The sequence below is a fragment of the Balearica regulorum genome, chromosome 7 (genome assembly GCF_011004875.1).
Source record: "Balearica regulorum gibbericeps isolate bBalReg1 chromosome 7, bBalReg1.pri, whole genome shotgun sequence".
In the NCBI taxonomy this organism is placed as follows: domain Eukaryota; kingdom Metazoa; phylum Chordata; class Aves; order Gruiformes; family Gruidae; genus Balearica; species Balearica regulorum.
Genome location: NC_046190.1, coordinates 1,657,937 through 1,682,500, shown reverse-complemented (window position 1 = coordinate 1,682,500; position 24,564 = coordinate 1,657,937). Strand labels below are relative to the sequence as shown.

At 54.1% G+C, this 24,564-nt stretch overlaps 1 protein-coding gene across 28 annotated transcripts in view; it reads right to left on the bottom strand.

Moving 5' to 3' along the window:
• Positions 1-5,641, bottom strand: part of EBF3 (EBF transcription factor 3) — a 123,799-nt gene extending 118,158 nt beyond the window's left edge. For 23 of the 28 annotated variants that reach the window (XM_075757599.1, XM_075757591.1, XM_075757603.1 and 20 more), the window contains exons 1-4: positions 4,845-5,391; positions 4,452-4,608; positions 3,976-4,039; positions 3,167-3,222 (exon numbers count right to left, since the gene is read on the bottom strand). In XM_075757599.1, coding sequence (XP_075613714.1) covers positions 3,167-3,222; positions 3,976-4,039; positions 4,452-4,608; positions 4,845-4,978 — 411 coding nt within the window. In that variant the 5' untranslated portion in view covers positions 4,979-5,391. Of the gene's footprint in view, positions 1-3,166; positions 3,223-3,975; positions 4,040-4,451; positions 4,609-4,844; positions 5,525-5,561 lie in introns of those variants that run through there. The other 5 variants (XM_075757613.1, XM_075757616.1, XM_075757604.1 and 2 more) reach the window with 3 other exon arrangements.
• Between the last annotated feature and the right edge of the window lie 18,923 nt (positions 5,642-24,564).

The window sequence follows — 24,564 nt, the reverse complement described above, 5'->3', positions numbered from 1 at the left end:
GTTATTCCAATTAGAAGCATTAGAGCTGTACTTTATACACCCCTTGGGGTTTGGATTAACTAGCGGCACCAAAAGAAACATTATCGTCGTAACCTCAGCAAAGCGGGCGGCTCTGCGGGGCTGGGCGCGGGGCCGGACCCCCGGCAGCCCGGCCGAGAGCGGCTCCCCCGGCTCGGACCCTGCGGGCGGCCGGGGCGGGGGCCGCAGCCCGTTACCGCCGCTGCTCCGCTCCCGCTGCCATCGCCCTCCACGGCTGCTGGGCTTCGGGCTGTTGTTTTGGGGTTGCTTGGGGTTCCCCCCCCCCCCCCCAAAAAAAGCACTAATATTATTGTATCGCTTAAGCGACAAGGGGCAGTGGAAGCGGCAGCCTGGATGCGGCGTGACACCGCGATCGGTACCGTCGGTTCCCCCCCAGGGCTCCGGCCCCGCTCGCCCCCCGCCCCGCGCCGTGCCCCCCGGCAGCGGCCGCCGAGCGGGTCCCGGTGCCTTTCGGAGCAGTTCCAGGAGCGTTTTCTGATAAACCCAGAAGTGCCTGAACGCCCTGAGGAATCCCAGGAGCGTGCACAGCAATATGGTTATTACTGGATGATATTTGGGAAGAAAGTGCTAATGGGCAATCTGGTGTTTATTTTGAAACTGCTAACAATGATTTTTCTCTGGTAAAAAGGCAGTGTCTGGGCGCACGGCTGAGTGGGTTTTGAGCATGGGCTCTAACAGATGGTGCGGAGCTGGAGGGGCGCGCTCAGCCCTCCGCTCCCGGCGCCCGCCGGGCTGGGGGACCGCCGCGCCTCGCCGGGCTCGGAGCAGCCCGCCCGCCTGCCCGCCTGCCTGCCCACCCGCCTGCCTGCCCGCCCGCCTGCCTGCCTGCCTGCCCGTCCGCCTGCCTGCCTGCCCGTCCGCCTGCCTGCCTGCCTGTCCGCCTGCCTGCCCGTCCGCCTGCCTGCCTGCCCGTCCGCCTGCCTGCCTGTCCGCCTGCCTGCCCGTCCGCCTGCCTGCCTGCCCGTCCGCCTGCCTGCCCGCCTGCCCGCCGGGAGGGCTCCCCTGGCCGCGACCCTGCCGGCGCTCGGCGCCCCCGGGACCGGGGGGCAGAGGCAGCCCCCTGCAAACTCCCCCGGTGTTAATTAGCGGGGGGGGATGATGATGAGCCTAATCCTGAGCACGGCTCCCCCCGGGGCGGCACGGGCGCTGCCCCTCGGCCAGCTCCGGGAGGCGGCAGGGCCGGCGGCACCGCAGCCCCCGCAGGCAGCGGGCTGAGCCGAGGGGCGGGGGGGGCCCGCAGCAGCGGCGGCCCCACGGCCAGGGATTGTTTTGCAAACAGAGGGGGTAATATATGACAGCGCAGACATAACAAGCAGTCTGTGGCTGCGACTGTTTGTTGTTGCAGCGTGCCATATAACTTCTGGTGATTGTTACTTTTCCTCTGATGAAACCACGTATTTATAAGTGATTTATTTTTTATTTTGTAGCACAAACAGAAATCCATAAACTGTCGGTTCAGCGCCATTGACTCTTTGATCAGTTACTGGGCTATTTTTTTTTTTCTCTCCCGTCAGTGAGGAGAGATTAAAAGCCTTTATTTTCAGCACTTTCTGCTGCAAAGGTACGGAGCCTAAATGAACAATAAAAGCCTACTTAAAACGTATCCTCTTCGCTCCTTTAGTCATCGGTAACGAAACTTATAGCTGCCTATGTAAGGCTCTTAATTAGACTACTACAGCGATTTCCGAAAACATTTAGCCGCTATATACAAAGGAAATAAACCCACATTGTCAACTCGAGAGCGCTCCAGAGTTTAAAAGGGCTCCTCTGTAAGCTATTGAAATAATTATTGGCGGGTACAACGCCTTCGTCTTTGTCAGAGGAATTGTACCTCGCCTGTCAGCTCGGCTTTTCTCCGGAGGAAATCACACTATTTTACTACTGGAGGCATTTAAATCCCACCCGATTTCAGTCAAGAGCAGGAGAAAGTTTCTGCGGGGTGGGAGCGGGGAGCGCGGCTGTGCGCGCTGCCTGCGCGGGGTGCGGATACCGCTCCGCACCGCTCCGCACCGCTCCGCTCCCGGGGCCCGGCCCGGCCCGGCCCGGGGGAAGGTCTCGCCTGCCCCTTGCTCGGGGGCTGCGAAGTTCGCAAAAATCCTACATGTGGGCAGGCTTTCCTCGGCCGGGAGTGCAAAACACGCCGGGGGTGTTAAAAACCGGCACATCGGTGGAATGGTTTTAATTTCCATCTCTGGTATCTGATTTCCAGAACACTGTAAATTATTCCCCATTCTCACCTTCCTCTTCACCGCCCCTCACACACACACACACACAAAAAAAAAAAAAAAATCGTGAAATGACTCTCCGGAAAAAAAAAAAAAAAAGTTGATTAAATCCAAAGCCAATAAGTAGCTTTCTGTCTTTAATTGCCGTGGTCCAATGCTGATAACACGTAGTTATCATCGGAAAAGTTGACCAAGACAGGGTAAATAATTTAATAAGGAACTGCTTGTAATTATGTTATTTACAAGGTATGACAGAGGTTTGAGGAAGAAACAGAAGCTGATCTCAGGGAAATGGACGGGTTTGGGTGACCCCTGGAGCATGGAGTTTGAATTATGGAGATGGGGGGCTGAGAGGTGAATATGGACTAGAGGAGAACAAGATGACTTTTCACCTCAGCACATTTAACTTTTAAATCCAAATAAACGTCTCGCGTTACTAGATCATCGCACTATAAAAGAAAAGGACTAATCCCGGCCAGTTTCGGAGCGCCTGAGGAAGAGGGCTGCCCTTTCCTCACCGAGGAAAAATATCGCCAGAAAAAGTTACAAAGGGGGAAAAGTGCATTTAAAAATAAATCTGGGCAACTTGATGGTTTTTTTTTTTTTTTTCCCTTTCCTCTCTCCCTTGCTAAATTAATTATATCAAACATCTGTTCACATGACGTTGTACTTAATGTCACACACACTATTTAACGATGGCAACGCTTCCTCGAATAGCAACAACACACCTTTTTCGCTTTGTAAAATACCCTCCAGCAATAGGTATCTGAATTACTCGCTCAGGTAAATTAGAAGTAGGTGCGGTCTATCGCTCTAATATCCCCCCCCCCCCCCCCCCAAGCAAGGGCAAAACACAAACTTAGTAACTTGCGTGGTGTTAAGAAAAGCATAAACTTTCTCACCTGTTTGGTCATTGAGTCTATTAGACGAACATACAGGTCCTGCTCTGTCCTAACTCCTGGGGAGGGAAAGCAGAGACAAATTCCTATTAGGATTTCAATAGCGAGCCACCCAAATTACATAATGAAAGCATGAGGTCAGGCAATTAACTGAGACGGACAGGGATCGGCCCTCGCGCCAGGCTTAAAAATAAAATTAAAAAAAAAAAAAAAAAAAGAGAAAAGAAAGAAAGAAAGAAAGAAAGAAAAAAGCCAGAGATGACCTAGTGACAGAGTTCTCGCTCCCTCCTGAGCCTGGCGCTCCGGGGGCCGTGCCCCAGAGAGCCCCCCCGGGCAGCCTTGCTGAGGGACCCACGGCCACGCTTCGAGGGAAACACGCGAGACCAGCGGTGGTTTGGGCGCTGGGACTGACAAACCCCGCATCCCCCCGCGGGCTTTCCTCGCGTGTGGGGAACCCGCTGCGCCTGGGCCGGGGCTCCGCTCTGCCTGCTCCGTGCGCTCACCCCATCCCAATAATTACCATTAATTCGCAAAAGTGAAAAAAGTCACTTAAAAGTGATGTTCTGCTGGAGCAGCTATCGATCCCCTTTTTTACTTTCCACTTCAAGACCAACCGGTTAATCATGTGAAGTACCATTGACTTATTGATCGTTTATGTTTTGTTTTCCTTATATGCCAAGGAAAGAGCCGTGTTTACACGCGTGTAATTTTAATCTCAAAATCTTTATATCCTTTTCCAAAAGGCCTTGAAAAAGAAAGTAAGACTTTTCTGCGGCACACGGACGTTCAAAAATGAGGTAACGACAACTTACCATTGCTATACAATAACTGAAGTTTATAATGAATTCCATTGTTAGTTTTTTCATTGTTTGGCTCCTGCAAGTAACGATAAATAATTATATTTAGCATGAAAAATATCTCCCTCCTCCTGACGTACATTTTTCTCGTCCCTGAAGCGGCTCGGAATTAACAGTTTGCAGAAATTCAGCCCACTTTGTGGAGCGCTGATGATGTCATTATCTCGGTGCAAATATGTCATGTTTAGCCGTTTTCCCTGCGTTAAAATAAGTCGGGGACGCGGCGGTAAGTTTCTAAACCCGGGATCTATTCGGAGCGGCCGTAATAACGGGGGAGCCCGCACGTGGTCTGGGCGCCCCTGGAGTACCGCTGGGGCTGCCGTGGGTGAAAATCATCTCGGATCAATTAAATCACACTTAAACTTTTTTTTTTCTTTTCTTTTCTTTTTCTTTTTTTTTTTTTTTTTAAATAAGATAACAGGCAGACTTACTTTCTCTTTCTCCACAAAGTCCACAAAAGCTGTTCTCTCAATCTCCACTGGCTGCCCCTGCCTGTCGTACAGAGCTAAGACGAAGTGGAAAAAATTGGATTTTCTGAGATTGGAAGGCGGCTGTTTCTCGAAATGTGCCCGAGCCAGCCCCACGCCGCTGCGGGAGAAAACAAGACAAGGCGTGGGTGAGAGCGGCCGGCGCGGCGGGAAGGGGCGCGCAGGCACCGCGGCCGCGGGGGGATGCGGGGAGCGCGGAGCGGCGCGGAGCGGGGAGGCTGTAACTGATACGGGGCGGGCGGGGGGGGGGGGGGGGGGGGGGTTGGGGGGGGATTTACGGCCGGGATGAGAAATACAGGAGGAGAAAACCGCCGGGAGAGGATTTGGCAGACGTACCTTTGGGCGGCCGTGTTAGCATCCACTACCCCAGCAGTATGCATCCATGAGCGGACGGGATTCATCCCACTGCCCAGCGGTTCTTCTTTCATGGTCGTCCCACCTCTTGGTATATTTTCCTGAATCCCAAACATTAAAACAAATTTGGGCAAAACCAGCTCCTAACCAAAAGGGGTTAAAATTGAGGGAAATGTCAGATACGGGGTGGGTTGGTTGTTGCTTGATTTTCTCTCTCTCTCCTTGGCGACTGGAATATAAGAGATGACTTTACTCCCTGTGATCAGTAGGAGAAAAGCCCAGTTCAAGTCTTGCTTCCTTCTTCAATCTGTCCTGTATTGGCACGACATAAACAATTTACTGAGTACTTCTGTGCAGCGAGTTGGATGGCGTTCCAGTTTGGTGGTTTAAAAAAAAAAAAAAAAAAAAGGAAAAAAAAAAAAAGAAAGAAAAAGTGTAACTGCAGCCGGCGACACTGCGAGGTTGCTTTTTTTTTGGGGGGGGAAGGGGGGGGTAAAAGAATAAATATTTTTGTTGTTGTTTGCAGACGCGCTCAACGTGGTGTCATCCTAGTAAAACCGCCTCGGAAAAAAAAAAAAAGCTTCAGGACACTGCTGAATCGACCACTTTCTGGCAAGGCTCTCCTGCTCCAAAAGACAAATAAACGGGGAGAGAGAAAAAAAAAAAAAAATAATAAAAAAAAAAAAAAATACTGATTACCGCGGAGGTGTTCCCGGGCACACGGGAGAACGGGGCGCGGGCCCGTGGCGTCTCACGGAATGGACGGAGGCGCGCAGAGCCCGGCCCTCCCTCCCCGAGGAGCGCGCCCTTCCCCGGGAGCCGGGCCCCCGCCACCGCGGGGAGGTGTCGTCAGTGATGACGTAGGCAGTGGGCAGGGTTAAAGCCATATATGGAGCGTGGGGTTCAGTCGTTTCTAGTCGCGATCCTGCTCGGGGCCGGTTCCCCCCCCCACCCCCCCCCCCACCCCCCCACCCCCGCCCCCGAACGGGGGCGGGGGTGGGGGGGGTGGGGTGGGGGGTGGGGGAGAACCGAATCCTGACAGGATCGCGACAACGGGATCCCAACTATCATCTTCAAAGTGGCTTCGAGGAACCATTTCAAGCGCTGGCCCACTGGTGGAAAAATCTTTTCGTGGGCCGCAGGATAGGGAGAGGAGGTGGGCAGGGAGATGAAACCCTCGTGGAGGGTCGTGGGGTTGGTTTGGGGGAGAGGAGGAGAGGTTGGGGGTGGACAAAGGGGGGGGGCCTGATGCTGGAGGCACGCACCACCCCTCTGTGAGGATGTCTATGTACCTACACACACACAGACACACACCTAAATATATATATATGAAGGCTTCATGCGCACACACACATATATATCCACAGCTATATGTCCGCCTTGTCCATACATATATATATATCCGCCTGGAGTGATGAGCTTTTTCCGCCCAGTGTGGGTCAGGACTTCCTTTTTGGTTTGCCTTTTTTAAATTATTATTATTATTTTTTAAAAAATTTTGTGAATTGCCGAGATCCGTGCGTTAATATTTTAATTAATCGGTGAAAATCGAAGTCCGATTTGTGTTATCAGGAGACACCCCCCCCCCCGATCCTTTCTCCAAGGGGTGAGGGGGGGAAAAAAAAAAAAAAAAAAAAAGATGTGTTAGAAAGCAATCTATTTTGCTGGTGTTGGGGGTTAATGACTATTGCCAAAGATAAGTGAATTATCAAAGCTGTTGCTCTACCCGATCTCAAAATCCATTACATTGCTGGCCGTCTAATTAAATACGTAAGTATAATAAAATCATATTTTATGACTATTTGAGGGTAATGAGATTAGTCTTTAGAAGCGATCGCCACATATTAAAGATGCCACTGTCTATAGAATGTTAATAACCTTAAATCAAAGTGTATGGAAACTATTCATGATAAATTAAAAGAAAATTCCTGTATTCATAATCAGCCCGGAGCTTTTGAGGTACAGTAGAGCAGATTACAAACCCTCACACTTCTATCGCGGAGGGACGAGCAAACCAAAGTTCCCAAACAATGCGGTGCTCGGGGTGGAAGTGGCATTTGGTGGCACGGACACATTTGGGGACCTCGGGCGGGCGCCGGGGGCCGCCGCTCCCCCCGCGCGCAAAATCCGCCCTCCGAAAAATAAGGTGACAAATGCCCACCATCGCTATAATCGGAACGTATTTCCTAAAATGCACCGAACAATGCCGAAGTTGGTTCTTCCCTGTGCTAACGAAAGCACAATGCTTAAAATCATTTACAGTATCTTTAATTCAGATTACACGCGCCAAGGCGATTTAAATCTGATTACCAAATTAGAAGGTTTTAAAACAAATCCTTTTAAATCTGATACTGTTGACTAAGGAGGGACAAAAAAAAAAAAAAAAAAAAAAAAAAGTTCCATAAACCCATCACATAAGGTAACGATCCTGCCCCAGAAAGAAAGGGAGTTTTAAACCTTTTTGACAACAAATGCAGCTGCCCCACTATTTTGGACGATATTAAGCGAAAATGAATGCAAATCTGTGTTCAGAAGCCATCTGGCCAGAAATGGGGGAATCAGCTGCTCTTCACAACAGGCTCTGAGGCTGAATCTATTTCAGCTCATTTTCTAGATCATCTGGTCCTGCACCCAAAGCGTGGAAAATACGGTCTTTATCATTCACCAACTTTATCTTTTTTTGTCACTCCGCGGCTGGCTCCGAGCTGCCGGCCCGCGGGAGCCCGCCCGGGATGCTCCCTGCCCGCCCCGCACCGCCCCGCACCGCGCCCCGGCCGCCAGCCCGCGGCGCGGCCGCCCCCCGACGAGCTCTCCCCGGCCGGGGAGGGGAGGCCGGCCCGGCGGCGCGGGGGCAGGGGCCCGGGCCGCCTCCCCTGACCCGGCCCCGCTCTCGGGGAAGGCCCGGCAGGGCCGGGGAGGGCGGCCCGCCGCCGCGGCACCTTGCACGGGAGAAGCCGGCGGGGGGGAGCGGGGCCCCGGCCGCGGCCCGGCGCCGGGCGGGCAGGGGGGGGGGTGGTGGTGTGCGTGGCTGCCGGGGGCGGCCCGAGCCCTCCCGGCTCCGCGGCCCTCCTCCTCCTCCTCCTCTACCTCCTCCTCCTCCGGCGCGGCGCGCCAAGTCTCCCTTTTGTGTGAATTTACGGGGTGAGGCTTCAGTGATCCCCCCGCAAATTTGCATTTAAATAGCGACATCAAGCGATTCGCGTGCCACACACCAGTGGGCTCCCAGATGTCACGGCGGAGCCGGTCAGATGGCCGCAGCCCAGCTGTCCCCCCCGGCCCAGCCCCGCTCCGCGGCCCCCGCGCCCGGGGCGCCCCGCCGCCGTGCCGGCACCGCCTGCCGCTGCCCGGGCGGGGAGACCTCCGCGGCCGCGATAAATCACGCCTCGGAGCCCGTCCTCCTTCCCCCTCGCCTCTCGCCCCGCACCGCATAATAACACATAATCACACGCTGTACGTGGATCGCGCAGATTAAAATTGATAGCCTCATTTCCACAGCCGTTATAGGATTCTCCTAAACTTTTTTTTTTTTCCCCCCCCTCCTCGGGACAATCCCCTCGGGACTATTATCTTAATCATTTCACTTCCCCCCCCCCCTTTTTTTTTTCCCCCCCAATTTCACGTTTTAAATCCCAGAACTTTGAGCCCGCGTTTACTTTACAGTGAATTCCGTCGCGGACCTGCGTGGGCCGGCGGCCGGGCCGCCCTGCTCCGCGCCCCCCGCAGCGGATCCCACCGCAGAAACTTTCCCAGCGGGAAGTTCCGCCGGGAGCGGCGAGCGGCGGCCCCGGCCCTGCCCTCCGCCAGCTCCCCGCTGCCCTGGGGGGCACGGCCGGGCCCGCGCAAGCTCGCCAAGGTGCAGATTTCAATTTTATTGTTCGAAGGCGCCTTCATTACTAACGTGCGCGGTTACAGTAGGTGTAATTTATGCCCGATTTAACCGAAACAAATCTCCGCTAACTCTTGTTTCCTGTGTTGCAGAGGAGTGATAAATTTGTATTTTCGGGTATTTTCAATTGAGCGGCGGATGCCCGCGTACCGCGGCTCCGCTGTCGGGGCGGGGGCCGGCCGCCGGCGGGTACTTCAGGGCGTAAATTCACAGGGAGAGGTGCGGCAGAGGACGTAATTAGCGCGGGGGCGCAGCGCCGCGGGGGTGGGGGGGCCGGCCCGGCCCTTGCGCGGAGCACCGCGCAACCTGCGCCCACGGCGGACCGGCGGCCGCGTAGAGGCCGAGCCGGGGCCCGGGCCCGGAGCGGAGCCGAGCCCACGGCCAGGGCTGGGTGCTGCCGCCGGTGTTCTGGAGCCCGCCGCCCCCCTCCGGCACTGGCCAAGGCGCCCGGCGCCCCGCAAAGGGCAAAGTTTGCGGGGGGGAGGGCGCGCAGCGGCGGCGGGAGGGCCGCTCCGCGCAGCGAGTTGGGAGCCCCGGGCCGATCCGGCTCCCCGCTGCCCGCCCCGCGGTATTCGTCTCCCCGGCCCGGGCCGATTTCAAGACTCGAATTCACATTCCGGAGCATCCCCGGCCCGGGGAAAAGCCGGGTACAAACCGAACACCCGCATCCGCCGAGCGCAGCCGGCCGCGGGGATGCGCGGGGAGCGGCGGCCGGCGGGGAGGAGGGCTGACCCGCTCCGCGTTCCGCGCAGGCCAGCGCGGGGCAAGCGGCCGGCTCCGCGGAGGAGGTGCAGGGCGCGGAGGGGACTGTCGCTCCCCCTGGCCGGGCCCTTCGGGCAGGGCCGTCGGGGCCAGGCCGCCCCGCGCCCCTCGGCGGACCGTGCGCGCATTTCCCGCGCCTTTGCGCGCCCCTGCGCGCCCCGCGGCCGGGCTGCACGGCGAGGTGGAGCTGCCGCCTCGCAGTAAAGAAACTCCCCGTCGGTGCAGGGGTGATTTACTCAAACTGGCGCTCGGCCCTGCGCTCCTCCAGGCGCGCTTTCGCGGGCCGGCGCCCCAATATTGTTAAATCAAGAATTAGGTCTTCAAAAAAAAAAAAAAAAAAAAGTAAGAAGAAAAAGGCTTAAACTTTCCCCGTGCCCGAATGCCAGCCCTGGCAGCCGTGCGTCTAACGAGAGCCTTTCCTGGGAAGGGAAAACTCCCCGCGGCTGCCGCCCGGCTCCCGGCTGTCCGACGGCGCGGCCCAGGCGCTGCCCTTCCCGGCGGGGCTGCGGGGCCGCCGGCCCGGGGGATGCTGCGGGGCCGCCGCCCACCGCCGTTCCCCTGCTCCCCGGGGCCGGGGGTGGGGTGGGGGGGTGTCGTTGGGGGGACGCGGCTCCCCGCCAGCACGGAGCCGCGCAGCCGGCAGGCGGAGGGGAAGCCGCCCCCGCGGTGGGGCGCGGGAAGAGCGCGGGCGCGCAGCCGGGGCCGCGGGGAGTTGGCGGCCGGACAGGTCCTGTCGTGCGGCGAGAACAATATAAACTGACTCCAACTGAACAAACAAGGATCGATCAGATAATTTCAGATATTATAATTGGCTTTAATTAAACACACTTCGTTCTAATTAACTCTGAAATTTTAGCATGCTTTGGGACGTTGGTGTCTGATTTGATATTGTCAGTCCAGATGTCCTAATAAAATTCAATCCTCCACTCAAGACTTCAATATTCACTAAGAACAAAATGCAAATTAAATGTAAAACCTAAAGTATCGCCAAAGGTATAATCAAGAAAGGTGTCTCAAAACTTCTCACTTTTTATTACGCAGTAGTTAGAAAATGCAGATTACATCCTAACAAGACCTCTACTGAATAATATAAACCTTAACTCTTTCCTGGTCAGGGCTCGCTCTCCCCGGCGCTCTGCCCTGCAGGGAGCCGGTAACATCCCGTGCCAACACGCAGCCGAAGCCCCGTGGGTCGGGGCTAGGGCTGCACGAAACGGGCGCTCGCCCGGGCGGGGAGAGCCGCAGGGACCCCGCGGAACGGGGAGCCGGCCGCCGCCGCAACTGGCGGAGCAAAACTTTCCGCCTTAACAAGTACTTTTCGCCCCGAGGCGGACAGCGGTCGGTGCCCCAGCCCGGCACCGGGATGCCCATCTCCCGCTCCGTCGCGGCGGAGGCGGCGGTGCTGCGGGAAGGCGCCGGTACCGGGCACCGTGCACCGGGCTCGGGACCGCGCAGCGCTCGTCCGCTCCGGGCGGGACACGGTTCCCCTGGGGCCGGGGGCGGACACACCCCGGGGGAAGGTCCCCGTCCCCTTGCCCCAGAGCCTGCCGCTGCCTCCCCGTTTCCCCGCGAGCCGCAGCGGTCTTTTCAACAATTAAAGCCTCGGGAGCGGGTCGGCGATGTGCGGAGTCGCGGCGGAGTCCCGCTCCGTGCGGGCTCCCGGACAGCCGGCCCCGGCGAGCGGCCCGGGGTGCTTTACCGGGGGAAGCCCCCGAGCTGCGGCTCCTCGCCAACCCACCCCCCCGCTCCGTTCACAGAGCGAGGTGAGCGGCGCTCAAAAAGACGAGCTATTCCCACATTAAACATTTGTATGTTTTCCATACTAATGGAGTCACTTAAAGCTGTCGCTAATTTAACTTTTTAAAAAGGCCGCAGCGTGGTGATTTGCATTTTCTTTAGGATATTGAAATGAAGAGAAAACCGCTGGGCGGTGAGGCTGCCCAGAGCATAGCTGGGGGCCATGCAGAAATAAAAACAGATAAAGAAAAGAAGAAAGAAAGAAACTGCCTTCTCTTCCAGACTATTAATAAGCAATTTGTCCCGCCGAAATTTACATCGCAAAGACAAGCGTGTCGGGGCGCCCGGCTGCCGCCCAGCCCGGCCGGGGCCGCCTGCTCCCGGCTCCCGCACGGCTCCGCGCTTCCCCGGCACCTTCCCCCGCCAACTGCGCTCCCGCTGTCAGCGGGCCCCGGGAGGCGCGGAAACCCCGCGGCCGGGCGGGCGGTTGGGGCGCGCTCCCCGCGTACCTCCGGGCTTGAATTTCAAATGAATTTCCGAGCGCTCGGCAAAGAAACGCGCCCTGGTTTGGGTAAACAACAAGTGCTGAGATCGACATTTCTCTCTCGCCAGATTCCCCTCTCGCCGCAGAGAAGGCGTCCGCGGCTCTAGCGTGGGGACGGTGTGCCATCTACAGGACACTGCGCGGGCGGCCGCGCACCGCGCCCGCCGGCCCCCGCCGCCGGCAGGAACGGCGTGCCCGCTCCCCCCCCCCCGCCCCGCGACCCGCCATTTGGGTTATGAAGCATCGATTATTTGTTATTTGAACTTTTAAACATCATATTAAAACTTTAGGGATGATAAAGGCTACGGCGCTGCCTGCAATTTTCAGGCGTTAGATTAAAAGATATGAAATGGAAAGATAATGCAATTTGATTTGTTAGTCTAACTCCGCGATTTGAGAGTTGATGTCCCCAAAGACCAGGCTAGCTTTTTCCCTTTATTTATTTTTATTAAAACATCAATCTACTCTGGAGCTGGGTGAACTCAGTTTCACCTAGAGAACATAAAATTCTCCATACCAAGGAAATAAGCACCTTTCATAAATCAACAGTATTCCTGACAGATCGATCAATTTTTGGTTGTTAATCCGAAAGGAGGAGTTTTAATTGCTTCCTGCCTTTTAGCCCGGGCACCTCGGCGCGTCGGCTCGGGCAGCGCCCGGCTCTCCGCTTTTTTGCTCGGGAGGTGAAAAAGCCCCGGAGACTCGGCCGCGCCGCCGAGATCCCGCGCAGCGCAGCGCAACGCAACGCAACGCAACGCCGGCCGCGCTCCGCCCGGGCCCGCGGCCGCGCAGCACCCCTACCGCGCTACCTGCGCGCAAGCGGCCGCCGGCGCAGACGGAGAGCCGCGCCCGCCGCCGCCGGCAAGTAACTGCGAGGCAGGACACGTGTGGGCGCGCAGGGGCGCGCAGAGGTGCGCACAGACGCGCGGTGCGGCGGCCCCCGCGCACGGCCCGTCCCAGGTAAGCGGGCGCTCCGCCACCCGCGCCGCCCCCGCTCCTCGCTGCCCGCCCGCGCCCCTTTCCCCCCCCCCCGCCCGCCCCCCGCGCAGAGGCGCGCAGCCAGGGACGCCGCAGGAGCGGGACCCGCGGACGCGGGCGCTTACCTTTGGCGGTTAATTAGGCCAGGGAGAGGTTTTCCGCGGGAAAGCCCCAACCCGCGCGGAGGGCAGCGTTTATTGAGGAGGGGAACGGCGGAGGAGTGTGCGTGTGCTCTGCGCGCTTTAATACACTACTTACCCACCGCAGCCTCGCCGAGGCTCTGTGGGGCACGGCGGTGCGCGGAGCGCAGCAGTGCGCAAGCGCCCCCCCCGCGCTGCGCGGGCGGGAGGCGGGCGGGAGGCGCGGGGCGCCCGCGGGGGCGGAATCGGCGGCGCGGCCCCGGGGGGGGGGGGGGCCGGGGGGGGGGGAGGCCCGGACCTCGTCCCGTACCTCGTCCCGGACCTCGTCCCGTCCCGTCCCGTCCCGTCCCGTCCCGGGCCTCCCCCCCCCCCGCCCCGGGCTGCCCCGCGGCTCGTCCCGCGGAGCGGCCACCCGACCCCCGCGGAGCCCGAGCGATGGGGAGAGGGTCCCGCATCGCTCCGGTCCCGGCTGCCGGGGGGGGCTCGCCCTGGGGCGGCGGGGGGCGAGGGGTGATCAATTCTCGGAGCGAAAGGCTTCAGAAATGCAACAGTTTGTCCTGCGGGGCTGCAGCCTCCGGTGGCTTTTCGCGTGTGAACTCACCGCTCCTAACTTTCGGGCACACGCGGGAGAGAAATTGCTGGAGAGACGCTGGTCTATTAAAACTATTTAAATGGATTTAATTTGCCCCCTCCAGCTCGGATTGAGGCTTACAACTCGGACTCCTTTGTCACATTGCATGCGATGTTAGCAGGTACTAGATTTCAAGAACTTCTTGGCAACGTTAATCTTTGATTTTGAAACACCCGTGGTTGTACCGGCAATGCACCGTTCACGGAACGCTCCTGGCTAGAACAATTGTATTTTGTTTATTTCTGCTCTTCTCCTCCCTCTCCCAGTTTAGCACAGGAACTCTTGCAGTACTGGTTAACCTTCGGGGAGGGGATAGCTGCTGTGATGGTTAGCAAGCGCTGTGCTACCACGGATACTTCCTAGTGCTCCAGCACCTCTGTAAGTGATGTGCAGTTACAAGATGGGAAGCTATTTCGAAAAAAAAGTAGCAGTTTCGCAGTCAGGCAGAACTGAAGCCACAGTTTAGGAACTGAGCCACCTTTATGAAAAATAAGCCTGTCAGTGCTGACCTTGGTTATAAAATCAGGTAACGTTCACCTTTAGGCTGGTTCTGGCAGCAGATACTTTCTGGTTTGGTTTTAGTCTGTGCAGAGTGATCGCTGTCAGCGGGGGGGAAGGAGAGCAGCTGGGCAGGACCCTGTCGGTGTCCGTTTGGAGCACGTGGTGGGCGCGGGGATGGTGGCCATGGCCAGCACTGCCCCTCACAGCCCCGTCCATCACAGAGGTTTCAGCTTGGCCTCGGCAGAGGGACGTCACGGGGTCGTTTCCGCTGCGTTCACCCACAGACAGGCTCAGCTGCTGCTTACACCAGCGTCAGTGCTTGGGAAACAGCTGTCCAGATGTGCTGGGGGTGTTTAAAGTTGGGGTTAGACCTAGAAAAGACAACACAGCTCCGGTCCGGCTCTCCAGTGTGCCGACGCGTCCCCACTGCAGGTACAGTTAGTGGAGGCGCTGCGGCTTAGCGTTTTGTGGAAGGTTTTTCGTGCCTGGCCTGGGGCTTGGAGGCTGGACCCGGGAGCTGGTGACCGGCAGGAATCACCCGACGGTGGCCTTAAGCAGTGCCCCGGGGGCAGCGGGAGGATCTGGATGTTAGTTGGTTACAACATACTCATTGCATGGGTGGGTAAAATTCTGGGGGTTCGTTCAAGGGAAGTTTATACATCTGGAAAACTGTGAGAAATACATTTTAAAACGTGCTCCTGACCGGAAAGAAAAGAAGTCTCTGTGGGCTTTGTGAAGTCAGCATGGATGAAACCGGGAGGCAGAGACGCAGGGAGAGCTGGTCGTTCCAGGCCTGAGCCCTGCTGATGCTGCCCAACCCAACGCCTCGCCATAAACCGAGAAATGGTCTGTTGAAAAATAGCGTTGAATTTGCTTTCGTTATATACAGTAACTACTTTTTGCGTGGAGGCTGAGCTAGTCTTATTAAGATAGATAGGTGTTCACAAAATATTTATAAAGCAGATTCCTCGACAGCCCCCCTGCCGTTCCCAAGGCAGGCAGTCTGTCCGCGCAGGCGATGCGGGGCTGGCGTGTGTTGTTCTCCCTCAAACCTTCAAACCCCCGTACAAAGCACCGCCTTTCGTGACGGCCCACAGAAGAGCTGCGTGGTGCAGAAGGCTTGAAAATTAATTGTGCCACTCTCCTTCTGTTGCAAGGAACATTACCAATCCACTTTTTAAAATTTAAAAAGATCATATATTTTTCACATGCTCATTGTGCTCTTCAGAAAAGAAAGCTTGATTATACTCCAGCCTTTAAAATCAACAGCGTGCATACAAACTAGTAGGTGACTGAATAGCGTCAGGTATTTAAAACACTGCAACCGTATTCTGCCTAAATGCCTTGGACCACCTGGATGAGATGCAGCCCCGCCGGAGACAGAGGGCTGCTTGCAGGCGAGCAGTGGTCCCTTTTATTTTGATACCATATGTATTCTTGGCATCTTTCACTCCTAGATTAAATTACAGTGCTCTGGGACCGCTGTCTAACGGCAGCTACTTAAGTTATTAGAGTAGAACTGTGACAACATCTTGGTGCTCCTTATCTTTTTATTCTTAGCTCACTTTTTAGTGCACCGCACTCTCTATCAGCAGTTTTCCTTCCTCCTTCTTTAATCTTACCTCCAGCCTTCAGTGGGTTCGAATGGCTCCTTTCAGCACTGAGGCAGTGAAACTCCCGACTCCAGCTCTGCGGGGATGCTACAGAAGCGAGCGGTGACGTTTCCCCATGGTATAAGCACGTTACCTTTGCAGTTTCACTCTTCCATCAGCCTGGGGCATCTTGGCTGCTCCCAAATGAGGGTATTCCTCACGGCAGCACACGTTTGCAGCTCTTTTTCAAGTGGACATGCTGCAACCATGTCTCAACGCGTATAAAATACGCTATTAAACACTTGCAGCTCACTAAACTTGTCTTGTACGCGGGAGGCTGAACTCGGGCACCAAAGTTCCCCCGTGCTACATCAGCAATAAGGTTTCCAGCAAACTGACCGCGATTGCAAGTGCACGGTCCGCATCCGTGTGCACCTACACCTCAGAGTAAGCCCCGCTCCACTTTTCCTCCGTGCAAGGACTCCGCATGCCACCAGCATAAGGATGTAAACACAAGGTGCATCTCTGAGTGACTTTATGAAAACGCTTTTCGGGTACGACCCGACAGCCCTTTATGCAAAGACCCGGTGCATTAGTGAAGCCGTTCCTTTAAAGAGGGATTACTTTCAGCTCATGAGTTATTTTTAACAACCTTGTATAAAGACTATCGTTTTTTAGTAATCACAAAATCATTTTCCTTATGTGCTGAAATCTCTCCCAGTTATTTTTTTTCATGCAGAAAGGGAAGTAAGTAAAGTGCGGTGATAGAAAAGGTCATACTCTCCAAACCATAAAAAAAAGTAATGTCATCTCCTCTAGTGCTGGAGGTTAAATACTTTAGTGGGAAGTGTCAGGGATGTAAGAGGACATTGACTGAAGTGGTGGCCCCTTCCTTGAGAAACTGTCTTTGTGCACCGCCTCGAATCCCCCGGCTCAGAGACCTCCTGGAAGCGGGGTCGTGGGGTGGGAGGTCGCCTTCCGCATGGCCACGAGTTCAAGCGAAAATGTGGCAGCAGCACTCACCAGGGACCACGCCAACCAAAATCACAGCAACTTCACCAACAGCCAGAGAGGCCTGTCAGGCGTGCAGAAAATGCAGCCGCTTCTCCCTCCGTATCAGGAATTCAAACAAAAAATAGCAGCGACAGGGAACGTTTGCCTCCAGGCCTGTTTGCTAGTGCAAAAGTGTTGCAACCTGCTGATGGAGACAGGTGGAATGAGGGAGGAAAACATGAGCATTATAAAAAAATAAACAACAGCAAGGAGAATATTGAATTTAAATATTGCTAGCAGAGAACTCCACCAGCAGACTCTGCTGGAAATTGTCTTAGACACCACGACACAAAAATGCTTCCTTTTTAAAAGGAAAATGATCTAATCAAGATGTATGTGCATGGCAATATACTCGCAGGGAGAGTAAGTTGGAGTTATCTGCTTCAATTATGTGCACTTACTGCGTTCTTGTCCTAGCAAAGGACGTGAATAATAAATATAAACCAGTTATTTCCAAACCTGTGTCTTAGTTGGGTAACTCGGCTCACATTCCGAGTTGTACGTGAAGTAGGCGAAGGAGAAGTTACGAGGTAAAAACATTGCGAATGTTTCGGAGTAATCGCGTGTACGAGATGCTGTCCTGCAGCCAGCGGTATCTCCATACCAACGGGACGCGGGGATGTGCCCGTGAGGGAGAATTGTTCGTGATCACTTGGTACCAGAAGGGAGACTGGAGAAAGCTTTTGGGACCCTGAGCTGCCAAGTTGGTGTCCTACCTGTGCCCACAGAAATGATGGGACTGGCAAAAACCATCTTTCCTTCCCCTTGCTCCCTGGATCCCAGCGACGGGGCTTGTCGGGGCTGGGACATCCCGAGGCTCAGGCACCTCACCGCTTCCCCGCTAGAGAACGAGGGAGCTTCAAAGCCAGGGCAGATCAGGGACCGCGTTTTGCAGACAGAACCCCAAAGCAGAAGGCGCACCGAGGCGTATCTTACCCTCCCGGTGGCTATTTGTTTCCGTTCAGGTTATGTATTTTTATAGCAGAAATTATGAAGTGGATAGTATTCCTGTTCGAGCAGCTTTATGAAAAATGAACTTTGGCCAAACACAAACAGCAAATAAAGCAGGAAAGGAGTTAAAAACTGACGCAGAGCTTCGTTTCTTTTAAGGTAAAAGGACTGGTCCCAGGTGTCAACACCTCGTAGACCTGCCTAGATATGTTTTGAACCCCCTAAATAATAGATTTTAGTGTGGTTTTATTTGTCTGCTTTGTTTGGGGTGGAATTACATCCACAATCTGCTTATTTCTATTGCATTACTGGTAAAAGTTGTGTTTTGCTGATTGAATTTACTTCACAATCAGATGCTCAGTTTTGATAAGGCACAAATGTTTAATGGCTCTTTTATTAATAGAAATTATAGAAGATATAGGTAAGAGCTTATTTATTATTTATTGGGTTTTATTTTACTGTAATAGCTGTGAAATTTAGACATGAAGTAAGATACATGTTTTTCCAAATAACCCCTTATGCCCTGTTCTAGTATGTCAGCACAGAACTGAAGCTGGCCATAATGACACCATGGATCCAAGAAAGCAAGAATTTGGGGAATCATTAAATTAATTCGTTAGTGCATCTTGAGTATTAGCAGCGTCAGAAGGTCTTTGCTACCTGCAATTCTCCATTCCAGTGCTCTGTTAAAAAGAAACACTGAAAATATGCTTCCCTAGCTTCTTTTTTTTTTAAGTGATAGATTTATCTCCTAATTTTGCTCTTGTTTCACAGTCTTTTATAGGACTCTTGGACAGTTTATAGATGCCAGCTGACACCTGTAAAGTTCACCTGAAGCTGTTCAGCAATTTAAAACACCACGATGCAATTTATCTAGAACTCTTAATGCACAAAAAAGGGAAAAATTGATTAGAGCGGATGACGAACTCTTCTGTTCTGTCTTTAAAATGCGGATGTAAACCTGTCAGGTTTTACAGCTGCCCTCACACTGCTCCAATTAAACATATCTTTTGAGGGGAGACCATGCATTTCTCTCCCAGCCTGAGGCCCCGCCGCTCCCCGTGTCCCAGCTCACCCCCAGCCACGGCGGGGGGACCAGCACAGGGACGTGGCGCGAGGCGGCATCAGCATCCGCATCCGCATCCGCATCAGCATCCGCATCAGCATCTGCATCAGCATCTGCATCAGCATCCACATCCTTTCCTGAGAAAGGTACCGACAGCCCATATGTGGCTTCATGCTGGTTTTAAATTTTATTTAACTTGATAAATTCATATTGGCAAAAGAATAATAGAAATGGGGGGGGGGGGGATCTTATTTTATTACTTGGAGAAGCTTTGCCGGTGGCAGGTAGCCTCGGCAGACCGAAGCCCGGTGGTTTGTCCAGCCCAGGTGATCCAGGCAATGGGGCTTCGATGGCTTCCCCTGAGACACGGCTCCGCAGCACACATTTCTCAGGTTAATTGGTTTTTATCATCTTAAAACTTTCTTTGACAAGCTCAGATACCCAAAACAAAGGGGCAAGAAGTATGACTTGCAAGATGCTCTTTATCTGTCCTGTGGTATTTCTCCTTTAAAGCTTGTATTTTCAAACTAACCTAAATATTCAGGAAGGCCTAGTAATTATATATTTATTTCAACTGAGAGTTGAGAGGCTCTTGTAATCAGATGGTTGCAGCATCTGTAAATCTGAGTAAAGTACTGAATCTTGTGCTAATCCTGCTATTCACAATTATGTCAAGTTTGATCATCTGAAAAAAAGCCGCCTTCTTGCATGGTATTTATCATCTTTCAGACAGTAGCAGACAGTGATCTTTTACTCCCTCATGCAACATTTCAGCAAGCGTTATATATTTCAGAGACATTTTCGTGTATGTATATGCTACGAATTGTATGCAATATTCCAGAATGGTTCCACCAGTAGCGTACAGGGAAACATTATAGTATTAACCACCTCTCACCTCGCCCATTACCGTGTTTCTTTTCCTAACATACTGCAGTATACGAAGCATCTGATTTCCTGTTTAAGTGCCATATAATCACTTGTTACACATAACAGCACACTTCCTTTTAATGCTTAAATCCTGGGACCTGCGATTTCCAGAGGCCTCGTGACCGCTTCAGCGATCCTCCGTGAATCGTTGAGCCCATCAGACCTGATCCCTGGAATAAAACAGCCCACGGGGCTTCACTGAGGTCCCCTTTGAATATGGACACGCCATACCGTACTGATTAAAAAAAAAAAAAAGGTGGGTAACGGAGAATGCGCAACAACTCTTGGTAAGCTTTTTGGGTGATTAATTACTCCTACCGATATGATTTTCTCCTTATTTTCTATACAAATGTACAAACCTCCACTGTTGGGCCCTGGACCTTGCGCTCCTGACTGCCGCGGGCGGTGGGATTTGCTGCTCAGTGAATTCGTCGCGGTGTTTGGATCCGAGCACAAACCAGACGAGCTGCCAAACGCCTGAGCAGCCCAGGCGACGGCTGAGCGCGGCTCAAGCTGCGACGCAATGAAGTGGTTGTGACCGACAGTTGCTCCAGCTGATGGATGGAGCCAAATTTGGGGGTTTGACCTCCGCTCTGCCGTACGGAGCCTCCCTGCGCATTAACCGTCCTGCTCACCGCGGACTCCGACGGCGCCGGGCTGAGCTGGGCAGATGAGGTCCCAGCTTGTAAGGAGGAATGATTCAAGCTGAAAGTTTAAATTACCGTAAGTGGTAATATTGTGGGCGTCGTGACGTGGTGGCTCCAGCGGTTTCATACAGTATCACACTTCCATAGTTCTCTGGGATTTCCCGGAAAAAAATGAACATGCCTGAATCTATGGTTCTATGATAATTTTGGGTGAGTGTGGTGTGCCGGGTGTGTTTCGGAGGAGCTGTGCAGGCTCGGCCATGTGCACGCTGCGAGCCCCGGCCACGATGCCATCGCACGCACTGGGACCAGCGCGTTTCCAGCAGCACCAGGGTCACTCCAGCTGTGCTGCGTGGGAGTTCTGTGTGGCCAGAACGGTCTTTTATTTGGGATTTTTTAGAAGCGAGCTGGGCAAGTAATTCCTCCTTTGTCGCTGGATGAGATTTTTGGTCTGTAGCTTCAGGGAGCCCCCGTGGTGTGCGGCCGGTCCTGGAGGAGTTCCCCGGCTGCGGCGCGGGACGGAGCACTGCACTGCAGCATCATGCGTAGGAAGGGGCGATGTGTGCCCAGCCGTGCAGCACTCACGGAGAACCCCCAAAATTCATACGCTCAGGTGTGGAGGGGTAGATTGGGTAAGAAATAATCAGGATTTGGTTTCCTTCGTGTCCCAGTGAGGCCGGGCGGAGGCAGCCGGGGCTGCAGGTGCTGTGCCAGGTGCTGCTGCTCGCTTCCGCAGGCAGAGATGGGTTTGCTCAGGTGGGTGCCATAATCCCGGCGGGGATTTATCGGGTGGCTCCGGCAGCCTCAGGCCCCTCGGGACTGCCCCAGCTCAAGGGTTGCTCTTGGTGGTGGTGCCTCCCTTGCACGCAAAAGGATGTGTGTGGGTAGGGAGGTGTGTGTGCACATGCACGTGCGTGTACGTGCGAGTGATCCAGTCCTTGAGCGTGAGGGCTGTCCCATGAGCGTGAGGACTTTGCTTGTCCTGACGGGCTGAATGGGGATCTGTTGCATTCCTAACAGTAAGTAAACTGAGGAAGCATTGGAGCATCAACCTTGGATGTCTTAAAAGTGCAATAATCTCTAAGCTTTGGGATGCTGCATGTGTGCAGGGACTCGGAGTTTTGGATCTGGTTTGGGGGGGTGTAATTTGGCAGGGTGGTTTTAATGCACTGGGCTTGTGGTGAAATCCCCTCGGGGATGCTGGCGGGAGCTCAGCCTTTCCCTTACCGGGGCAGCCTGAACCTTTGGGTTCTCAGAGGTGAGGGCACCCTCCTTTTGGGAGTGGTGGGCGCCGCGCTGTGCAGAGCACTTGCAGGTTCATGCGGCAGTTGAGGTGGACAGCTTGATGTGAGTGCCTGAGAGCAAATATCAGAGCATGAGAAGTCTCTTGTCCGGCCTCGATACTGGGCAGTGAGACCCCGTGTAAGCTTGCATCGCCCGCTCGGAGGAAAATAGCCCATGCGTGTACAATGACGTAGCTTGTAGCTTGCTCTAAGTTGCTCCTTTGAGGGTGATACAGAGCTGGGGGGGGTTGCTGGAAAGCCAAGTGAGGGTTTGTGGGTGGCTGGTGCCCACGGTGCGGAGCAGACCTGCTGTCCACAGCCAGCCCTCCCGGAGGGGCTCTGCAGGAAGGGGGTAAAAACCCGCCTGCGCCACTGCTCTTACCTGCTGCGGAAACATAAAGACTGCCCAAATCCAGGGGTTAAACGTGGACTAATGCACACGCAAAAAGGCAAGTGGAGGATGGAAATCAGAAAACAAATTGCTGCTACTTTTTCCCCTCTTCTGTGCAAAAAAGGAGGAATAAAGTTTCCTAACAAAGCTTGTTTGTAGGAGCCCGTGCCTGGAGCTATGGGGAGAGCCTCCCAAAGCTTTGGAGCTGACCATCTAATGACAGTGCTCTTAATGGTTTTGTTCTACCCTGTGTCCACAAATGCAGATCGGTATCTGCTCGTTACAGCTGGAATGCCTCAGGGATGTAATCTTAGGACCGTAATTTCACGGTGGTGAGGCCAAAGTCAAGAAATATCTTTTCTGGGCTTGTAAGAAAACCAAACTACCCATTATGGGTCTTTTCTGGCAGTGCTCGGGAGTGCAGATACCCCAGGCCACTTTGAGTGACAGCAGCCTGGGACACCGCTGGTGTCACTGCCTCCACCGCCAGCCCTGGCCAAGATCTCACGAGCAAACCCTCCTGCAGATCCGTTGGGTGTGCTGGGAAACAGAGGAAAGGAGCTGCTTCGACTCAGAAGTTAGCAATAATGAAGTAAAATAAATCACCGCACTAAGATGGAATGAGTTGATAAAAAAAATCAACCGTATTGACTTAGAAGTAACATTACAAATGCCATTAAATTCAAAATAAGATTCCCCTAAACCTTTTAAAATCGGGCGAATGTAAAAGTACACTGAGCGAAGCTCCCTGTGGAAGGAAGTCCTGACCCGAAACACTCCAGCGAAATCCTGAAGAGAAGCGTCCGTGTGCGTCCCCAGGCCAGTGCTGGGGTGGGACAGGTCCCTCGCACGGGAGCATCGCCTGGCGCTGCACCGCACTGGGTTTGCTCCGCCGACAGAGAGTGGCTCCAACTATTCCTCGTGTAAGCTGGTATTTTGAAATTCCTGATGAGATTAAAAATGGTATTTTGTACTGCAAGCGTTATGGTGGGTTCCGTACTGCGTGGCACATAACTGAAGACGGTGCGTGACTGATTCGGGCGAAATGCAGGATTTATCATCTCGGAAAAAATAATGAAAGGAAGGCATAGGATATTTATTTTCTGCAGGGGCTGGAAGCAGGCACTGGTATGTGCTTGTGCTTCTGATATGTCTTTACTATCTAACAAACATGTTGATGGCAATAGCCCTAAATTGACTTGGCTGATGCCTAAAATGAGCTGGATATTGCTGTAGAGAAATTATCTGCACTTTATTAGATGCTCTACTTTATCTGGTTTTTGAAAAACAGCTTTGACTAGAACGGATCTTCCTGATCTGGGCTGTTTGCTGCAGTAATTGTAATCCTGTAGCCATAACTCTTTAAAATATCTCTACAGATGTCCTGATAGATCCTGTTAGGGTAGTTAAAGTATAAAAACATTTGTTTTTAAAATATCATTCGGTCTCTTTGTACTGGAGTGAAACGAACTTGCGTGATCGTATCAGGCTTTGCAGGCCTGCCATCTACTGGTTATTTCTTTGTAAGGTGGTTCCTGGGGCCTCGTCTCCCAAACTCTTCGGAGAAATGTTTCGAACTTCTGAAGTTGCTGGCTGCAGGGCTGGGAACGCTGCCGGGACAGAGGCTGTAGCCCGTGTGCGTGCCGGCAGGGCTCGCTCCCAGCATCCCGCCTTGCACCACCCTTCACCTGCCGTCCCGTTGAAACGCGGTGCAGCCGAGGCGCGGGGTGTGCGGCGCACGCCGCTGTCACGGCTGGTGGAGCCTTGCTCTCGCACGGCGCTGCCCCGCTTCCCCCGCCCCGGCCGTGCAGGAACAGTTGTTCTCTGGGACTATTTTTAAACCCGTGCGGACAGTGGGCTTAGCGAGCGCTCCCTCAGATCTGCCGAGCACGGCCGCCTCGCGTTCGCAGCTGGCCCCCGTACGAAATGCAGCAGTGACAGATAATACCCACGTATAGCAGGATGGAGACAAAGCTGTAAAGGTTACGTTTCCATCTTGCCGTCAGGAGCTGCTCAGCGCGTAGCGTGGCTGGTATCCCCCCTTTTCTGACTTTCAGTCCTATTTTTCCGGTGATGGGGAACGCCAGCCTGTCTCGCAGCACTGCTTTACGGGTGCAGCCGCGCCAGGACTTGCTGAAGTAGGTGACGTTTTGGAAGAGCAAAGTTCCCACCAGGTTCCGATGTGACCTATAGAAAGAGTTGTAAGGCAGAGGAACCTGCGCGGCACACTGCAGTGAGCGGCTGCCCGATGTGCCCTGGTGCACCGTCCCCTCCTCGAACATTTTCCTGATCGTACCCTCTGCTTTTTACACGTTCCTGCTTAGTCCCAAGTGAGAGAGCATGGTGCTTCAGGGAAGAGCCAGCCCGGCGCACTGAAGTCCTTGCTGAAGGAGGAAGCAATAACTCTTTATTTAAAAGAGATTATAGCTTACCGCTGTAAATTACGGTATCTCTTTATTTGATCATGTAGCTAACGGCTCTGTGAACGGTCTCTGTTAATGACAACTGGAGCCTTCTGCTGCACGGGGCCTGCGGAGCAGGGCGCTGAGAGCCGCCGGCCCCGGGGCTGAGCAGCCCTGTGCACGGCCCGGTGGGCTCACGCTCCGCGCTTGT